Source organism: Pan paniscus, chromosome 2, assembly GCF_029289425.2.
Source record: "Pan paniscus chromosome 2, NHGRI_mPanPan1-v2.0_pri, whole genome shotgun sequence".
In the NCBI taxonomy this organism is placed as follows: Eukaryota; Metazoa; Chordata; class Mammalia; order Primates; family Hominidae; genus Pan; species Pan paniscus.
The window spans coordinates 44,829,639-44,848,158 of NC_085926.1; the positions used below are offsets into that span (position 1 = coordinate 44,829,639).

Consider the following 18,520-nt stretch of genomic DNA (forward strand, 5'->3'; position numbering starts at 1 on the left):
ACACAAAATGAGAAGATTCCATTCCTGGTTAAGGTCCTCTATGAACTTCATCTTGAAACGTGTCTTCTGTTCCCCACCTTACCTGGTGGTTTTCAGGCTCTTCTTGCCTGATTTTTCCTTTTCTCCCTCCTCCCCAGCTCCATCATCTGTGGATTAATGTGAAGTGTAGACCATGCCAACTTTTCTGGGACAGCACATTCAGGGCCTCCTGTCCCATGGTGGGGCCTGTGCCTGGTCCTCTTGGAGAGCAGAGAGCAGAGGGTCTTGAGTGGGCTGCCTCTGATCCCAATATGCCTGGAGTTGGCCACCAGGTGCTAGTGCAATACGGTGGCTGCAGTTCAGCAGCTGGTAGGGGAGGGGGATGCTGATGGCCCCAGTGGCCTGTGACTAGACCATGGTGTCAGCTGTGGCCCCAGACAGGAAACGTGAGAAAAGATGATCCTTTGGGACCAGCTGACAGATAAAATGCCACATGCACAAGGAACTAAATAAGGGCCGACTCTGCTGAGGCCGGGAAGTTCTGTTGCAGGAAGAGGGAAGGGAGGCTCACGGGGATCCTCTCCTGATGCCCAGGTGGCTGCCTCTCTCTAGGCTGCACTTTTTCCATCTGTGAAATAAGGTTGTTGGGATGGGGGGGGTCCTTTGTAAGGTCCGCGGTGTAGCTCATTTCTTGCAGAGAATTTTGAATGCCTTTGCCTCTTCACAGCATCCTGCTTCAGACACTTGGCCTGTGGCGTGGGTGTTATTATTTCCCACCTCCCAGATGAAGAAACAGAGGCACAGAGAAGTAACTTCCCAAGGTCACACAGTGGATCTGTAGAGGACCCAGGATGTAGGCACAGAAAAGTAACTTCCCAAGGTCACACAGTGGATCTGTAGAGGACCCAGGATGTAGGCCCAGTTCTGTTTGACCCAAAGTCTATTCCTTTTAGACACTTTTATACTCACTCTGGTACCCTGGATTCTCTGGCCTGGAAGGCACTGGAGAAAGCTCATCTTGCACAAGCCCCTCATTTGTCAAAGATGATGAAAGAAGCTCAGAGAGGTGAAGCAACTAAAACCCGGACCCTCTCACCCCTAGGCCAGGACTTTTATTTAGAGGCTTTTTCCATTTAAGTAGTGAATTTATTCTTAAATAGGTAATTCATGCACATGGTGCTAAATTCTGATGATGTAAAAGGAAATACAGAGAAAAGCAAGCATCCTTCTCCCACTCCTGAGCCTGTAATCATAGGGCCTAGGGCTTCTCTGCAGACAGAGCCCAGCCAAGACTTTTCGTAAATGCCATGTGCACTTCAGGGCTTGGTTTGTTCTATTATATTTAGGGATGCGGTGCTGAGATGCTTGCCTGCAGAACAGCAAAAACCTCTGACTTCATTATTGTTATTCAGAGTAACCAGGGTCGTTGCTCTCTGGCTTGCCTTAAAGCCAGCAAAGGCAATTGCCCATCCCTGGGCTTTTGGTCTGGAAGAGACCGTTGGCATCATTATTCAGTCCCCTCACTTTTCAGGTAAGGAGCTAATGAAGACAACATTCCCAGTGACACACGGCAAGTTACTGTGGTGTTGGGGTTTCAATGTCAGGAGTCTCCTCTCTTCCTCTGGCATTTCTGCTACTATGCCAGGCTGGCTCCTTTCAGTAGACATAACATCATTGAAAAATACCACAAGCGCCCCTGTGGAGAGCAGAGCAGATAGCCATTAAAATTACAAAAGCTTATGCTTTTTGGCCCAACATTTCCACTTCAAGGCATTCAATTCTTCCTATAGATACACTCACGTGAGGGTAAAATGATCTCTGTATAACCTTATTCTTTGCAACACTGATTGTAATAAGGAAATATTGGAAGCAACCCAGATGCCTATGGGTGGGAGGTGAGTTACATAAATTAGGGACCATCCACACAAACAGAATATGTGCAGCTGTGAAAAGACTGGGCCACCTCTCCATGTGCAATAGGAACAGCTCCATCTTGCCAGGCGTGGTGGCTCACACCTGTAATCCCAGTACTTTGGGAGGTGAAGGTGGGGCGGATCCCTTGAGCCTAGGCATTCCAGACCAGCCTGGGCAATGCAGTGATATGCTCTCATTGTGTAAATAAAACAAAATAATACATTATTTGCTTTGCAGATGCCACTGCCGCCAGGAGCCCTGTAACATCAGCCATCGTCAACCCCACCGTGTTCTTCAACATCACCGTTGACGGCAAGCCTTTAGACCCGCGTCTCCTTCAAGCTGTTTGCAGACAAGGTTCCAAAGCCAGCAGAAAACTTTTGTGCTCTGAGCACTGGAGAGAAAGGATTTGGTTATAAGAGTTCCTGCTTTCACAGAATTATTCCAGGGTTTATGTGTCAGGGTGGTGACTTCATACGCCATAATGGCACTGGTGGCAAGTCCATCTATGGGGAGAAATTTGATGATGAGAACTTCATCCTAAAGCATACAGGTCCTGGCATGTTGTCCATGGCAAATGCTGGACCCAATACAAATGGTTCCCAGTTTTTAATCTGCACTGCCAAGACTGAGTGGTTGGATGGCAAGCTTGTGGTCTTTGGCAAGGTGAAGGCATGAATATTGTGGAGGCCATGGAGCGCTTTGTGTCCAGGAATGGCAAGACCAGCCAGAAGATCACCATTGCTGACTGTGGACAGCTCTTATAAGTTTGACTTGTGTTTTATCTTAACCACCAGACCGTTCCTTCTGTAGCTTAGGGGAGCACCCTCCACCCCATTTGCTCGCAGTATCCTAGAATCTTTGTGCTCTCGCTGCGGTTCCCTTTGGGTTCCATGTTTTCCTTGTTCCCTTCCATGCCTAGCTGGATTGCAGAGTTAAGTTTATGATTATGAAATAAAAACTAAATAACAAAATAATAATAATAGTACATTATTTGCTTCTCAGTGCATACAACATCTCTGGAAAGATCTAAAAGAAACTGGTAGTAGGATTCAACAAGGTGGACAGGGGGCATTTTTTTCCATTCTGAACCATGTGGATGCATTATATATTCAAAATGTAAAACAAAAAACTCACAAGCATCTCTTACTTTTTCAACTTGAAGAAAAGAGAAGAAGAAGAAAGCCCTAAAGTCAGTAAAGGTTAGCCTGGGTTCCTAGACTTGAGCTTGATAGTAACCAGAATGTCAGGCCACATGTGGTGTAGGTCATAGGGTCCTGGCTTTTGGTCACCCACTGTTAGGCTCATATAACAGACAAGGAGGTGCCATTGTCCATTGTCTGTCCCTTTTACATCAGCTCATCTTGGCTCCTGATTTCCTGGGTCTGATATGGAAGGTTCCGGGATTTTATTATTTCTAATCAACATCGCCTTCCCAAACCCCGCCCCTTGGCAGCCATAGCAAGGCCACATCGAGCCCAGGATTACATAAAAAGGGCTGTTTCCTCCCCTGAGGACCGACTGTGTGGAAGCACCAGGCATCAGAGATAGAGTCTTCCCTGGCATTGCAGGAGAGAATCTGAAGGGATGATGGATGCATCAAAAGGTGAGTGGGTGAAATCTCCATGGAGCCCCACATGCCCCTTCAGCCAGCTGGCCCTAAACTGCTCTCTTGCCTCTGCCGGGTGCCTGGGGCCATTGCCCTCTCACCCTAACTTGTGGCCCTGGTGCTGCTTGCTTTCTGTCTCATCCCTTTTTAAAAAACACACAAACAAAAAACCCACAAACTTTTCATTTACGCATAATTTCAGATTTACAAAAAGATTGCCAGAATAAAAAGAAGAATTTCCATATATCCTTTATCCAGATTCCCTAAATTATTACTGGATTTGCTTTATCCTTCTCGATCAATGGACAGATAGATGATATAGACAGATAGATAGACAAATATATATTTTTTGAACTCTTGAGAGTAAGTTGCAGATATTACATTATTAAATATTTTGGTGTGTATTTCCTAAAAACAAGGACATTCTCTTACGTAACCAATACAATTATGAAGACCAGGACATGAACACCATTTCAATACCGTCATCCAACCCACAGATTTTATGCAGATTTCATCAACTGTCCCAATAATGTCATTTATAGCAGAAGAAAATCCTGGGTTAGGCTTTGCATTCCGTTGTTGTGCCTCTTCGGTCTCCTTTGTCTGGAATAGTTCTTCTGTCATTCTTGGAGATTTGTGACTTCAACACTTTTGAAGAGTACAGACCAGTTATTTTGTAGAATGTCTCTCAATGTGTCCTGTCCTTTCTCAAGGTCACCTGATGGATTTCCCTACTGCAGAGGGTCTGTCTGCTGCTGTCAGCAGTGTCACTGCTTCTCAGAGTGGGGAATAGCAGAGCGGAGTCATGTGCCAGGCTCTGTGTCCCATGAGGATGCAGCCGCCTACCACCACCAAGAGCAGACACCAGAGCCCTCAGTTTTACTTCAGGGAGTCCGGGTGCTGCTAGGGAACAACGAGGCTGGGTTTGAACCCCTCTGCTGACTCCCCAGCCCCCAAGCCCTCTGTAACCTCCCAGCAGGGTTTGCTCAGCAGCCTTCTCTCTTGCTTGAGAAGCTGCTTGATAAGCCAAGGAATGGCTGCTTTGAAACTCTGCAAAGGGACTAAGCCAGACCCTCCTAGTTTCCACCTTCTCCTTTTTTGGAGGATGACATTGCGAAAGAAATCAGACTCTTCTTTTTAGTCCCAAGGCCACAGAGTTTTGAATTCCTCCTTAGATGGCTGACGCCTCAGCTAGACTCAGTCTTGGAGGGTACAGAGTCCTTAGGACTGAGAAAGGGTGGTGTGGTGTGATGGGAAGCACCTGCTGATTTGAGAGAAGATTCATGTCTAAATAGCCCTGTGGCTTTGGGCAGGTTACATCAATCCTGTGAAAGTACTATATAAATTACTGAGGACTACCTGAAGGAAAGGTAGTCCTGACCCACACTGTCATTTTCAAGAGGTGTGACCTGTTCACTGGGGAGGTTTGATGACTTGACTGAGGTCCCAGCCATGGGTGGCAGAGCTGGGACACAAACCCGGTGTGTGTTCATTTCATGCCGCACTATGCTGCCTCCCTGCTGGGCACAATTTGACTTTACTCTCAAGATCTAAATCACCAAAGACAGTCATCTCCTGGCCACCAGTGTTGGGGTGTTGTTGAGGGGAGCTGACGCTCCCTGAGGTGTCCTTTCTGATGGGCTTGTGCAAGTAACCATCACATGCCACCTTACAACATTAGCGAGTTGTGATGACTCCATGGTGTTTTCATGAATATGATTTCATTTGTTCTTCCAACCACTCTAGGAGGTCAGGACATCCAAATAGGGACCTGGAAGATGGTGATATGTGTGGGATAAAGGTAGGATTTCATATAAATGGAGGAAATGAGAAATTGTGCACTTTGTGGTATTGGGACAACTGGTTAGTATTTAGAGAAAAACAAAGCCAGATATCTATCTCATGGCTTATCCCACAACAAATCCTAGAAAGGTCGAAGACGAAACTGTAAAGGCAATGGAAGAAAATGAAGGCAATATGAAAAATAATCTTAGAGTAGAGAAGGTGTTACAAAGGAAAATAGAAAACCTAGAAACATAAAGGAAAAGAACAGTAAAACTGACTCCAGAAAAATTAAAAATATGTGTGAGACAAAACCTCCAGAGTCAGAAGGTAATGGAACTGTGAAGGGTACTTTCAACACATATGAGAAGCAAATGCTGTTCTGTAGTATAAAAAGAGCTCTCAGATCTATAAGAAAATGACCAACATCCCAAAATATACATGGACAAAGAGCAGTATTAGGTAGTTCAAATAAAAAGAAATATAAATTGTAATATATGAAAAGATGCTCAACCTTACTTGTAACGAGGGTGGTCATGAAATAAAACTGAAACAGCAGGCCAGGTATGGTGGTTCATGCCTATAATCCCCAAAATTTGGGAGGCTGAGGTAGGAGGATTGCTTGAGCCCAGGAGTTCGAGACCAGCCTGGAAAACATAGTGAGACCCTGTCTCCACAAAACAATTTAAAAATTAGCCGTGGCCCAGCACGGTGGCTCATGCCTGTAATCCCAGCACTTTGGGAAGCCAAGGCGGGCAGATCACTTGAGATCAGAAGTTAGGGACAAGCCTGGCCATCATGGTGAAACCCCGTCTCTACTAAAAAATACAAAAATTAGCCAGGTGTGGTGGGGTACACCGGTAATCCCAGCTACTTGGGTGACTGAGGCATGAGAATTGCTTGAACCTGGGAGGCGGAGGCTGCAGTGAGCCGAGACTGCACTCCAGTCTGGGCAACAGAGCGAGACTTTGTCTCAAAAATAAATAAATAAATAAAAATAAAAATCAGCCAGGCATGGTGGTGCATATCGGTAGTTCCAGCTACTCAGCTACTCAGGTTCAAGGCTGCAGTGAGCCATGATTGCAACACTGCACTTCAGCCTGGGTGACAGGCCAAGACTCTGTCTCTTAAAAAAAAAAGGTTATATAAAAGCAAAACAGCAATGAGATTTCATTTTTTCATTTATCAGATTAGCCAAGATTAAAAGTTTAATAGTAAATAGCTTTAAAAAGGCATCTTCTCATCTTTTTGTAGGAGTATCACTGGTGCAGTCGCTAGAAGGCTCTCTGGCAACATTTGCTGAAATTAAAGATGCCCATATCCTGTGACACAGCAATTCTGCTTTGGAAGATTTCTCTTACAAATATTGTCACACATGAGTGCAAAGATACATGTACAAGGAAGTACATTGTAGCATATAAGATTTTAAATGGTCTACATGTCCATCCAGAGGGATAATAGCTACTAAAAAGTAAAAAGGTTGAGACCAGCCTGGGCAACATAAGGAGACCCCTTCTCCACAAAAAATGAAAAAATTAGCTGGGTGTGGTGATGCATGCCTGTAGTGCCAGCTACTCAGGAGGATGAGGTGAGAGGATTGCTTCAGCCCAGGAGGTCGAGGCTACAGTGAGCTGTGATCACACCATTGCACTCCAGCCTGGGAAACAGAATGAGACTCTGTCTCAAAAAAAGAAAAAAAAATTAAAAGAAAATAATAACAAGATCTACTTGGGTGGTTAGGAGATAAATTTCAAGACGTGTGTGAGAGAGAGAGAGGGAGAAAAAGAGAGAGAGAGAGAGAAGCAAGGCGCAGAATAGTGTATTGAGAAAGCTCCTGTTTCTGTAACTAAAGTAATGGTTTATGGCAGAGAAAACTGGAAAGATACCTAGATACTTTATAGTGATTTTCTCTGGAAAAAGGATCTGGGAGTCTGGGATGGGAGAGAAACTTAATTTTTGTAATGGGCATTTATTACTTTTATTTTATTTTATTTTATTTTATTATTATTATTATTATTATTATTATTATTATTATTATTATTTGAGATGAGGTCTCACTCTGTCACCCAGGCTGGAGCACAGTGACGTGATCTTGGTTCACTGCAGCCTCCAGTTCCCAGGTTCAAGCGATTCTCCTACCTCAGCCTCCTGAATAGCTGGGATTACAGGCATGCGCCACATTACCCAGCTAATTTTTTATTTTTAGTAGAGATGGGGTTTCACCATGTTGGCCAGGCTGGTCATGAACTCCTGGCCTCAAGTGACCCGCCTGTCTTGGCCTCCCAAAATGCTGGGATTACAGGCGTGAGCCACTGCGCCTGGCCTCTTCTTTATCCTATTTGTGATTCTTTGTGATTCCTAAATAAGAGGATTCATGTCTCTCATTCATTTTGGAAAGTTTTCAACCATCACCTCTTCGCTGCTGCTCCCCATTCTTGATTCTCTCCTTTCAGAACAACTATAGTATATAGTTTAGCCCTTTTCATCCAAGACTCCACGTCTCTAAACTGCTTTTCATATTTACTTCTATTAATATTTCTCTAGGTTGTATTATAGGTATTTGTTTCCAGTCTATTTTCTAGTTCACTGATTCTCTTTCAGTTATGTCTATTTGCTGTTTAACCAGTGAGTTTTTTTCATTTTGAGAACCATATTTTCATTTTTAGAAGTTACGTTTTAAAAAATTTATCTGGTCATTCTTAATAGTGGCTTATTCCTTTCTCATCATTCTGATTTATTCTCTTAGGTCCCTAGACATTTTTGACTTGGCTATTTTATGGTCTCTCTCTCTGTCTCTCTCTATATATATATAGTTTAATTTAATTAATTAATTAATTTATTTATGTTTGAGATGGAGTTTCACTCTTATTGCCCAGGCTAGCGTGCCATGGCGTGATCTCGGCTCACTGCAACCTCTGCCTCCTGGGTTCAAGCAATTCTTCTGCCTCAGCCTCTCGAGTAGCTGGGATTACAGGCATGCACCACCAAGCCTGGCTAATTTTTTTTTTTTTTTTTTGAGACAGAGTTTCACTCTGTCGCCCAGGCTGGAGTGCAGTGGCGCAATCTCGGCTCACTGCAAGCTCTGCCTCCCAGGTTCACGCCATTCTCCCGACTCAGCCTCCCAAGTAGCTGGGACTACAGGCGCCTGCCACCACACCCGGCTAATTTTGATTTTGTATTTTTAGTAGAGACGGGGTTTCACCGTGTTGGTCAGACTGGTCTCGAACTCCTGACCTCAGGTGATCCGCCCGCTTCTGCCTCCCAAAGTGCTGGGATTACAGGCATGAGCCACTGTGCCCGGCCCTATATTTTTTAATATTTTATTTTATTTATTATTTTTTGAAATAAGGTCTCACCCTGTCACCCAGGCTGTAGTGTAGTGGTGTGAACATGGCTCACTGCAGCCTCGACCTCCCAGGCCCAAGAGATACTCTTGCCTCAGCCTCCCAAGTAGCTGAGACTGCATGTGCACATCACCATTCTCAGTTAATTAAATAATTTTTTTTTAAAGACAGGGTTTCTCTATGTTGCCCAGGCTGATCTTGAACTCCTGGGCTCAAGGGATCCCCCTGCCTCAGCCTCCCAAAGTGTTGGGATCATAGGCGTGAGCCACTGTGTCTGGTCCATAGTCTATATACATTATTTTATAGTCTGTATATTATCTGATTTCTTGGACGAATACTTGTGTGGTTTCTGCTGAAATAGTGTATTTTGTGTTTTAAAATTTGGGGCTGTAAGCTCACCTTGAGTGTGACTTTATCTGTGGGCATGCCATAAAACTTTGGTGAAGAATGAATCACTCCAAAGAAGATTGGCGTTTATCCCCTAAACCAGTGACAACTGTGACTAGGAGCCAGTTTCTGCCTATGAGCCAAGGACAACTGTTTATTTTACTTTCTCAGTTTGGGGGAATCCCAGACCTCTACAGAAAGAGGTGATGTTTGAAATTTTTCATAACTGGTATGCATTCTGCAGGGGCTGTGCTCCCACAAGCACTCTGGGAAGGAGACTCTCCAGGAGTGCCTGCTGGCAGGTGGCAGTAGCCTCAGGCAGCAATATGGACACTGGGGGGTGGGGGGGATGTGATTTCTTGTGGCAAAAGGTACAAAGAAAAATCAGCAAAGGGAAAAGCCTGCTGGGGTGAGGTCCTGAGGGAGCTAGGCAGGTCTTCCAAGAGTCCTCTCCAGTGGAGTCACACAGGATGTGTTTAATTACTTTAGCAATTAGTTGTGACATGTTTTTTCTCTGTGTATCTCATTCATTCAGCAATCATAACTTTATTTTTTTTTTGTTTTTAGTAATCGCTTATTCTCACCCAGACCTTTCATCTGGAATGGTTGTTTGCAAGAGGGACAAAAGCATTTTTACAGAAAAATATTTTAATACAATCTAACCAGAATAACACATCATATTCTGGAATTGGTCAGGACAAAATCCTGAATTTTCAAAAATTTTCAAAATGGTAGTTCGGGTGTGGTGGCTCGTGTCTGTAATTCCAACATTTTTGGAGGCTGAGGCAGGAGGATCGCTTGAATTCAGGAGTTTGAGACCAGCCTGGGCAACATAGTAAGACTTCATCACCACAAAAAATAAAAAAGCCAGGTGTGGTGGTGCACACCTGTAGTCCCAGCTACTCTGGAGGCTGAAGTGGGAGGATCCCTTGAGCTCAGGAGGTTGTGGCTGCAGTGAGCCGTGTTCACACCACTGCACTCCAGCCTGGGTGACAGAGCAAGGCCCTGTATTAAAAAAAAAAAAAATCAACGTAATCTTAAATAACCTCTCACTATTTTTTGTCCTGATCATTTATTCATTGAGCAGCCTAGAAAAGGTCAGTCCCTTTCTGGGGAAAGCTGTATTTAATAATCAAACTGCCTTACCAGAAGGAAGGAGAAGGAAATTGTATTAGTTTATTTTCTGTTGCTTATAAAAGAATACCTAAAACTCAGGTAATTTATAAAGAAAAGAAATTCATTTATTACAGTTATGGAGGCTGAGACTCCAAGGTCGAGGAGCTGCATCTGGTGAGGGCCTTCTTGCTAGCGAGGACTCCCTGAGGAGTCCCAAGGTGGTGCTGGGCATCACATGGTAAGCTCAGGTCTTCCTCTTCTTATAAAGTCACCAAGATCCTCTTAAGTGCATTTTTTCTTGTCATTTCAAGAGTCCCACTTGACCCACTCAAAAATATACATACAGGCTGGAAAATCATAAGCTTCTAAGGCTGACAATTTCACAAGAGCTCATTAGCAACTAATGCTAATTTTAGTTTAAAAGCAACTTTGCTTTTTAAAACTCCAAAAGTATATCGCCATCTGGAGATTGCTTGTCTTTTATGTTGTCTCCTTTTTTCCAGAGGCTTCATAGGCAAAAGTTATAGCAAAAATTATCCATTGCAGAGACTTTTGTTTTTTAATACTCAAATAATTTAAACTCCAACCCACACATTGGTGGCAAAAAACAAGGACATTGTATTCCACTGACACTTTTTCTTTGCAGGTTTCCCTGGTCATCTTGCATTTATGACACTGCAAGCATTAAACTGGTATATCAATTTTGACCATCTATCCAAGTGCAATAGCTACAAAATAAAAATACAAAGGCTTTTTTTTTTTTTTAAGAGTTGGGGTCTCACTTTGTTGCCCAGGCTGGCGTGTTGTGGCTATTCACAGCTGCAATCATAGTTCACTGCAGCCTCAAACTCCTGGGCTCAAGTGATTCTCCCACCTCAGTCTCCCGAGTAACCGGGATTACAGGTATGTGACTCCAAAGGCATTTTTTTAAAGACAGCCCCAGTGTGGCTTCCTGTAATTCCAGGATTCCTCCAGCCTCCCAGATCTGCCTTAAGCAGTGCTCAGGTCACAGAGCAGTGCCCAGGAGAGGGTGAGGGAGGAGGCTCCAGTACTGCACATCTGTTATGTGCTGTATGTTGGTTTCTTAGGGCATTCAAATGACCACAAATGAGGCTGCTTAAAACAACAGCAATTTATTATTCTCTCGTTCTGGAAGATAGACATCCAAAATCAAAATGTCCACAGGGTCCTGCTCTTGCAGAAGCCTCCAGTGGAGAATCTTCCCTTGTCTTTCCTGGTTTCTGGTGGCTCCAGGTGTTCTGTGGCTTGCAGCTGTGTAACTCCAGTCTCTGCCTCCATCTTCACATGACCCTCCCCTTGCCTTTCCATGTCTCTTATAAGGACACTTGTTATTGGATTTAGGTCCTACCTGGATAATCCAGGATAATATAATCACAAGATCCTTAATCACACCTGAAAATCCCCTATTTCTATAAGGTCACATTCATAGGCTCCAGGTGGAGATATCTTCTGTGGGACCACCATTCAACCCACTATATGCCCATCTGCCTAACATTAATGATGGCCTGCATTTTGTCGAGTGCCTACTGTGTGCCAGGCATGTGCCAGGCACTCAGTGTGCACACTAGCCACCAAGGGAGGGACTATGTTTACCATTCCAGGGAGATAAGGTCTTAAGAAGCTTCCACAGAGATGACTGCATTTAGGATTTGGATTTCTTAACTGCTCTTTCCTGCTTCCTGGTACCAAAACCTATACCTTTACCCCTTGGGAACCCAGGTCACCCACCTGCCCAGTCCATGGGGGAGCAGGAATAAGTCAGAACATGGGAGGGACTGTTAAAGCCCTTTTCCAGCTGTGATTGCATTGCGATTGGCTCTGGGTCCCACAGCAGGAGCTCTGCTGTCCAGGGAAATGAAGAAGCCTTTCAGGATTGCAGCTCCTGACAGCATGCTATGGTTTGAATATGTCTCCCCCGAAAATTCAGGGGTTGCCAATGTGGTGATACTAAGAGGTGGGGCCTTTAAGAGTTGATTAGGTGATAAGGGCTTCTTCCCTGTGAATGAGATGAGTTGCCCCTCTAAAGGGACCTGAAGGAGGGAGTTGGTCCTCTCTCGCCCTCTGCCTTCTGCTATGTTACAATGCAGCAAGAGGCCCTCACCAGATGCTAGTGCCTTGATCTTGGACTTCCCAGCCTCCAGAACTGTGAGAAATAAATTTCTATTCTTTCTAAATGACCCAGTCTCAGGTATTCCATAACAGTGGCACAAATGGGCTAAGATGCTCCAGCTAGCCATGGGCCCACCCCAAGGTTTCAGCCCAAGAAGGGGAAGCACCTGGGAAGGTAGGTCTGTCTGCCAGGTGGGCCTCCCTGCTGGAGGCAGCAGGTTCCCAGGCCCTGTGCGCAGTGCAAAGGGAAGGCCACTTTCTGGGACTTGCCTTCCTGGAGAACACTTGTCCAGACCCCAATCCCAAAGCCACTCCAGCAAGAATGAGCTGTGCTGTCTCCAAACACATCACTGGCCGCATCCCCAAGGTAGGCCTCTGATGTGGGCGTGACCACTCCACCTATTTTGTAGTCACGAAAGCCCAGTTTCCATGGCTGGCCTCCTTGATCTCTGCAGAGGATGGGTTTCCTCTGTGGGTGAGCCCTCAGGAGCAGAGGAAGGTCCCTGCATCTCACCTCACTTTACCTCACAGGCCACAGTGGGGCTTCATAATCTAGGGGTTCTCCATATGTGCCTCCCTGGGCCAGCAGCACAGCATCATCAAGGAAGCTGCTGGAGAGGCAAATTCTCAGCCACACCCCAGATGTGCTGAATCAGAAACTCAGGGTGGGCCTGGCAGTCTGTGTTTTACCATGCCCTCTGCACACTCGAATTGCCTGGAAAGCTTTGAAAACATAGAGGCTCAGCCCTACTCAGAACAATTGTATCAGAATCGCTGGGGGAGAACATAAGTAGTTTTACAACCCCCAGGTGGTTTCAGCATGCAGCCAAAACACATTTCCCTTCATGACTCATGAGCCTGGGAATAGTTTGAATTTTAGATAAAGGGCCTCCCCTTTATCTAAAATTTGGGTCTCAAGCTGAGGTAATACGAAATGTCATTATAACAGACACATGGTGAGAAATACATGTGCTACAGAAAAGGGTGTATTATGCATGTGGAGATTATTTCTTTTACTGAATGTACTTTTCACTTTAGCATTGAAGAAAAAAATCCCCTGTTTTTTTTGGGGGGGACGGAGTCTCACTCTGTCACCCAGTCTGGAGTGCAGTGGCTTGATCTCGGCTCCTGATCTCAGGTGATGCGCCGCCCCCACAGCCTCCCAAAGTGCTGGGATTAGAGGCGTGAACCACTGCACCTGGCCTTAAAAATCCCATTTATAATGCAAGTAGTCTTGGCCTCAGATCATGGGAGCTCCTTGGTGCTTCCTCCTCAATTTGGATAAAAAGGCTTCACCCCAGCCACTTTGCACCCCACCCTTCTCTTCAGGATGTGAACTCTCACCTCGGGATGGTGTCTGACTTGAAGCTGATGGGAGTCTGGGCTGAACAGGAAGGGGAGCAATCCCAGGGCTCATCTGTTCCCTCCTCAGTTTGCCCACTCCCCTCTTTCCCTTCAGCTTTTGTGTTGATTGACGGAGAACACCCTGGCACCAGGTTTGTTCCTGGGGCCATGTCTGCAGAGAGGGGGAGTTGGGGTGGGAACCTTGCCTAACAGCCACTCACAGACTCACTCTGTTTGAAACTCAGTTTCCTCACCTGTAAGATGGGCGTGCACTTACCTATTTTGCGGGGTTACATGACTAAGCACTTGAATCCACTGCCGTCAGCTCATCCCCATGTAATCCCACAAGGTAGGTACGTGCACACCAGTCTTACAGGTGAAGAAACTGAGTCTCAGACAGATTCATAACCAGCTGGAGGTGGAGCAGGGATGCCCGACTCTAAAGCCCAGCTCCACCTCAATGCACTCTCAGATTTTGAACCCAGAAAGAGGTGATCAGGGAATAAACATTCTCTGTGCTCTCTTTCCACATGTGCTGTGTTGCTGACAGAGCTGCAAGTTCTCCACGTTGACTTCTTGAAGCAGGACAACGCCGTTTCTCACCACACATGGGAGTTCCAAACGAGCACTCCTGTGTTCCGGCGAGGACAGGTGTTTCACCTGCGGCTGGTGCTGAACCAGCCCCTACAATCCTACCACCAACTGAAACTGGAATTCAGCACAGGTGAAGCCTCGGGGCCCTACTCATGGGGCTTTGGGGAGGGATCACAAGTGTCTGTGGATGCTGGAGTGGCCCTTTCTGGTCAGTCTGAGCCAGGAGTGCCTTACCCTCCCTGATCCCCAGTTTCTCCATCTGTAACGTGGGAATAATAGCGGGTGTGATGAGAATAGAATGGGAAGCTCAGTCAGGACCTGGCACATAGTGAGGCTCTGATTCCTTGGCTAAGCAGGGGAGGGGCTGGAGCAGAGAGAGGAGGTGACTCAGCGGGCATCTGCCGTGGTGGGGTCTGGAACATTTTGTAGAGATGAATCATAGGACTGAGGTATGCTGATGCCATAGCGGGGTGGGCTGGAGGCAAGCCAGTAATAATGATTAAAATATCATATTTTGGTTGCAAAGCTAATAGGAAATGGCTCATGCATTTGTTATAGCTAGGTAAATATATGTGCATAAGTACAACTAGGGGAACAGAGAAAATGTATTAGATTTTGTGACAGGTGGTGGGATAATGGAGGAGGGTCTTACTTCTTTAATGTTGTTTTTAAGTTTTAAAAATAGATCAAGTAAGCTGGGCATGGCAGCTCATGCCTATAATCCCAGCATTTTGGGAGGCCGAGGTGGGCAGATCACCTGAGGTCAGGAGTTTGAGATCAACCTGGCCAACAATAGAGAGATGGTGAAACCCCATCTCTACTAAAAATACAAAAATTAGCTGGGCATAGTGGCAGGTGCCTGTAATCCCAGCTATTCAGGAGGCTGAGGTAGGAGAATTGCTTGAACCTGGGAGGTGGAGGTTGCAGGGAGGCAAGATAGTGTCATTGCACTTCATCCTGGCGACAAGAGTGAAACGCTGTCTCAAAAAAAAATTAGATCAGGTAGATCTACTTTACAAGATGGCATACAATAGCACTTCCTGGGAGAGCGCTCCTTTTGCTCCTTCTCTGAGTGAACAACAGGCTTAGGGTCTCCTCCAACGTGCTGGTGGAGATCAGTCAGAACAGCCTCCATTCCCTTCATCCAAGATGAAATAAGCACCTACTGTGTGCCATGCCATGAGCTACCTGCTCAACGCATGGACTGGGACCGTGCTGTTGCTGACTTTAGTGACTTTATAGTACCCCTGGGTCCATGTGCATTCCCTCACCCAAAATTTCCTGAGTACTTGCCTCATGCCAGGTGTTGCACTGAGCACTCTCCATGTGTGACATAGTGTGACTCACTCACTCAACAAATGTTTGTTGAGTACCTACTCTGTGCCAGGGAACCCAGAGGTAAAGTGGTTCCTGCCTCCTAGACTTGACTGTACTAGCAGAGAGAGCAATAAACAAACAAAAGTGCAAGATAATTTCAGACAGGGCCAGATATGATGAAGAAACCAAAAACAAGAGGCTCCTCCAGCAAGACAGAAAGCAGCAGGTCAGGGCGGGGCTGACTCTGTCGGTGCTGACTCTGTCAGGGTTGGAAGGGCTTCCCTGGGAAGTGACCCTGCTGAGACCCACGTCCCACCATGTGAAGAGCTGACAGCAGGGTGTTCCCAGCCATGAGCACGGCAAGTGCCAGGGCCCTGAGGAGACAACACTTGTGTCACATGCTCTTTGTCATGAGCTAACTCTCTGGGGACCAGAAACCCAGTCATGACAGGGAGGAAAGTGGGGAGTTGGGGAGAAGCCTCACTGAGGGCCACCTGTGGGCTATGGAAAGAGGTTGGATTTGATTCTAGTAGTCCCTGGAGCTCATGACATAAACTGACCGACCTTTCAAACAAGATCCTGCAACAGCTTGCAGGGTAGGCGGTGGCATCTGCCTCCTCCAGACGAGGAGTGAAGGTTAAGCAGTTCCCCTGCATTGCGTGGAGTGAACAAGCATGTTGGTCTGTGGCACGAGCCAGCAGGGTTAAACAAATGGTAACTCGAATGAGCATGTGACAGAGGCAGGAGCTCTAGGGAGACCTGGATCTGATGGGTAAAAAGGGAGGACGTGGAGAGGAGGCAGGCAGCTCATCTAAATTGAACAGAAAACTAAAACTGGACATGTGGGGCAGAGGGAGGCCCCTGCAGAATTAGAGGGGCTGGAGCCAGGGGACAAATGAGCCTGGAAAGGAGGGGTGGGGGCTCCATGAGTGGGCAGTAGGTGGGCCCGAACCAGGGGAGATTGTCTTGGGGGTGGCCCATGGCTGGGCCAATGTTTTCCTTTGGGTGTCTCCAGGGCCGAATCCTAGCATCGCCAAACACACCGTGGTGGTGCTCGACCTGAGGACGCCCTCAGACCACTACAACTGGCAGGCAACCCTTCAAAATGAGTCTGGCAAAGAGGTGAGCACCCACCGGGCTGGCGGGTGGGCTGGCTGGCTTCTGGCGGAATGCTCCTAATGTGAGCAACCCCTATCCCCTTCCTCACCTGTCAGCTGGTAACATGGTTTAAAGCCATCCACAGCACAGCATGATAGAGGGGCCATGGCTCCAAATGTCTGTTTCCCCACTCGGCCTCCTCCAAGCACACAGTATCGCTGTGGCCAAACCTCCTACATGTCACCCTTCCCCTTTCCATTTCAAAGGGAACAATGTTCACTGGAGGACATGAGCAGAGAGAAGTACATAATAATAACCCATGGTTCCACCAACTAAGTTACCCATCCTTCCTTCCAGGCTTTTTCTGTGTCATGGTCAAATACAAAATGTTTTCCACAGTGGCTTCTGCCCGAGTGTGTGGCTTACGGTGGCTGGTTTTCCACCCTTTTGGGGAGCACTGGGTGTTCACAGTTGTCTCCAATCTTCCAGTGTTGTAAAGAACCATGTCTCAGCCAGATCTTTGGACTGGCTTATGGATATTTCCTTGGGCTAAATTCCTAGAAGTTTAATGCTAAGCTAATGCCATGATTTAAAAATGACAATTACATTGGGTTTTTGTAGAAGCAGAATCTGCTGGTGGAAATGAGATGAATGGGCCAGCTGCTGCTGGAATCCTCGCTAGTGCCCCGGCCTCTTCCTTCCTCTCCCTCCCATCCAGATCCCAGACTCTCAACCCCAATTTTGCATCTGAGTGTTTTTCAGGGTATCATGAAAACCTCTCCCGAGGTGGGCATGGGTTGTGGGCAGGAGCTGCATTTCTTTACTCAAAAAGTGTTATTTTTAACTTTTTTAAATTGACATATAACACACATAAAGGACACAAATCTTAATGGTTTGCACAATGAATTTTTACATATGAATACAGCTGTGGGACCACCAGCCAGATCAAGGTGGAGGCCATTTCCTGCACCCTGGAAGGCTGGTTCTCCTGGGCTCCATTGTAATGAACAGCGAGGGCACAACCTCCTCCCTCTTGCCACAAGAGGGGTATGGGGAGTTAGCCTGGTGGATTCTGGAGTTGTAGCACAGTGAGTTTGATCCCAGCTCCACCTCTTGGGCTACCTCTGTGAACCTCAGTTTCCCCACCAGCAAAATAATGACAATTAAACATTTATATTTATTAGCTCATTTAATTTTCACAATGCTCCCACAAAGAAGGGGGCCTGTTATCATTCCAAACTTTTAAACAAGAAAACTGAGGCACAGGAGAGGTTAAGTAATCAGCCAAGGTCATACAGCCAGTAAGAGGTAGAGCTGGCCAGCCTGGGCAACACAGGGCTACCCCATCTCTACTAAAAAAAAAAAAAAAAAAATTAGCCAGGAGTGATGGTGGGCACGTGTAGTTCCAGCTAGTTGGGAGGCTTAGGTGAGAGAATCACTTGACCCCAGGAGTTCAATGCTGCAATGGCACTCAAGCCTACTTCTGCCATCGCCAGCACTGGCTTCTCTCCAGAGGGTGCTGGACATCTTCTTGCAGCCTCAAATGTGGCACATCCTATGTCAACTCTTTTCCACACCTGCCCTTTCTCCTGGGGCCTTCCTGAAGTCAAAAGCCATCAGATGCCCATGCTAGAAGCCAGTTGCTCTCCAGCCTGGGTGAGAGAGAAGGACTCTGTCTCAAAAAAAAGGGGGGAGAGTGGAGCTGGGATTTGAACTGAGAGCCTATTGCTCCTATGAGTTATAATAATAAGCATCTCATGGGAGGACCTTGGACCACAAATGGAAGTGTATTGTGACAAGGATGAGAATTATTATTCTTGGTACCATTGTGGCCACAGCAATATTGATGTATCCTAATTATCTCTCAAGCTATTATTTATCCTAAAAGGCTGGATAGAGGCCTGGA

The 18,520-nt window shown here is 46.2% G+C and overlaps 1 protein-coding gene and 1 pseudogene across 1 annotated transcript in view; both read left to right on the forward strand.

The window, feature by feature from the left end:
- Positions 1-2,346: 2,346 nt before the first annotated feature.
- Positions 2,347-2,840, forward strand: LOC117979641 (peptidyl-prolyl cis-trans isomerase A-like; annotated as a pseudogene).
- A 569-nt stretch (positions 2,841-3,409) lies between these two features.
- Positions 3,410-18,520, forward strand: part of TGM4 (transglutaminase 4) — a 40,232-nt gene continuing 25,121 nt past the window's right edge. Inside the window, exons 1-3 of the mRNA XM_057301709.1 lie at positions 3,410-3,499; positions 14,156-14,329; positions 16,532-16,638. Of these exons, the coding sequence (XP_057157692.1) occupies positions 3,481-3,499; positions 14,156-14,329; positions 16,532-16,638 (300 nt within the window). The 5' untranslated portion in view covers positions 3,410-3,480. The remainder of the gene's footprint in view (positions 3,500-14,155; positions 14,330-16,531; positions 16,639-18,520) is intronic.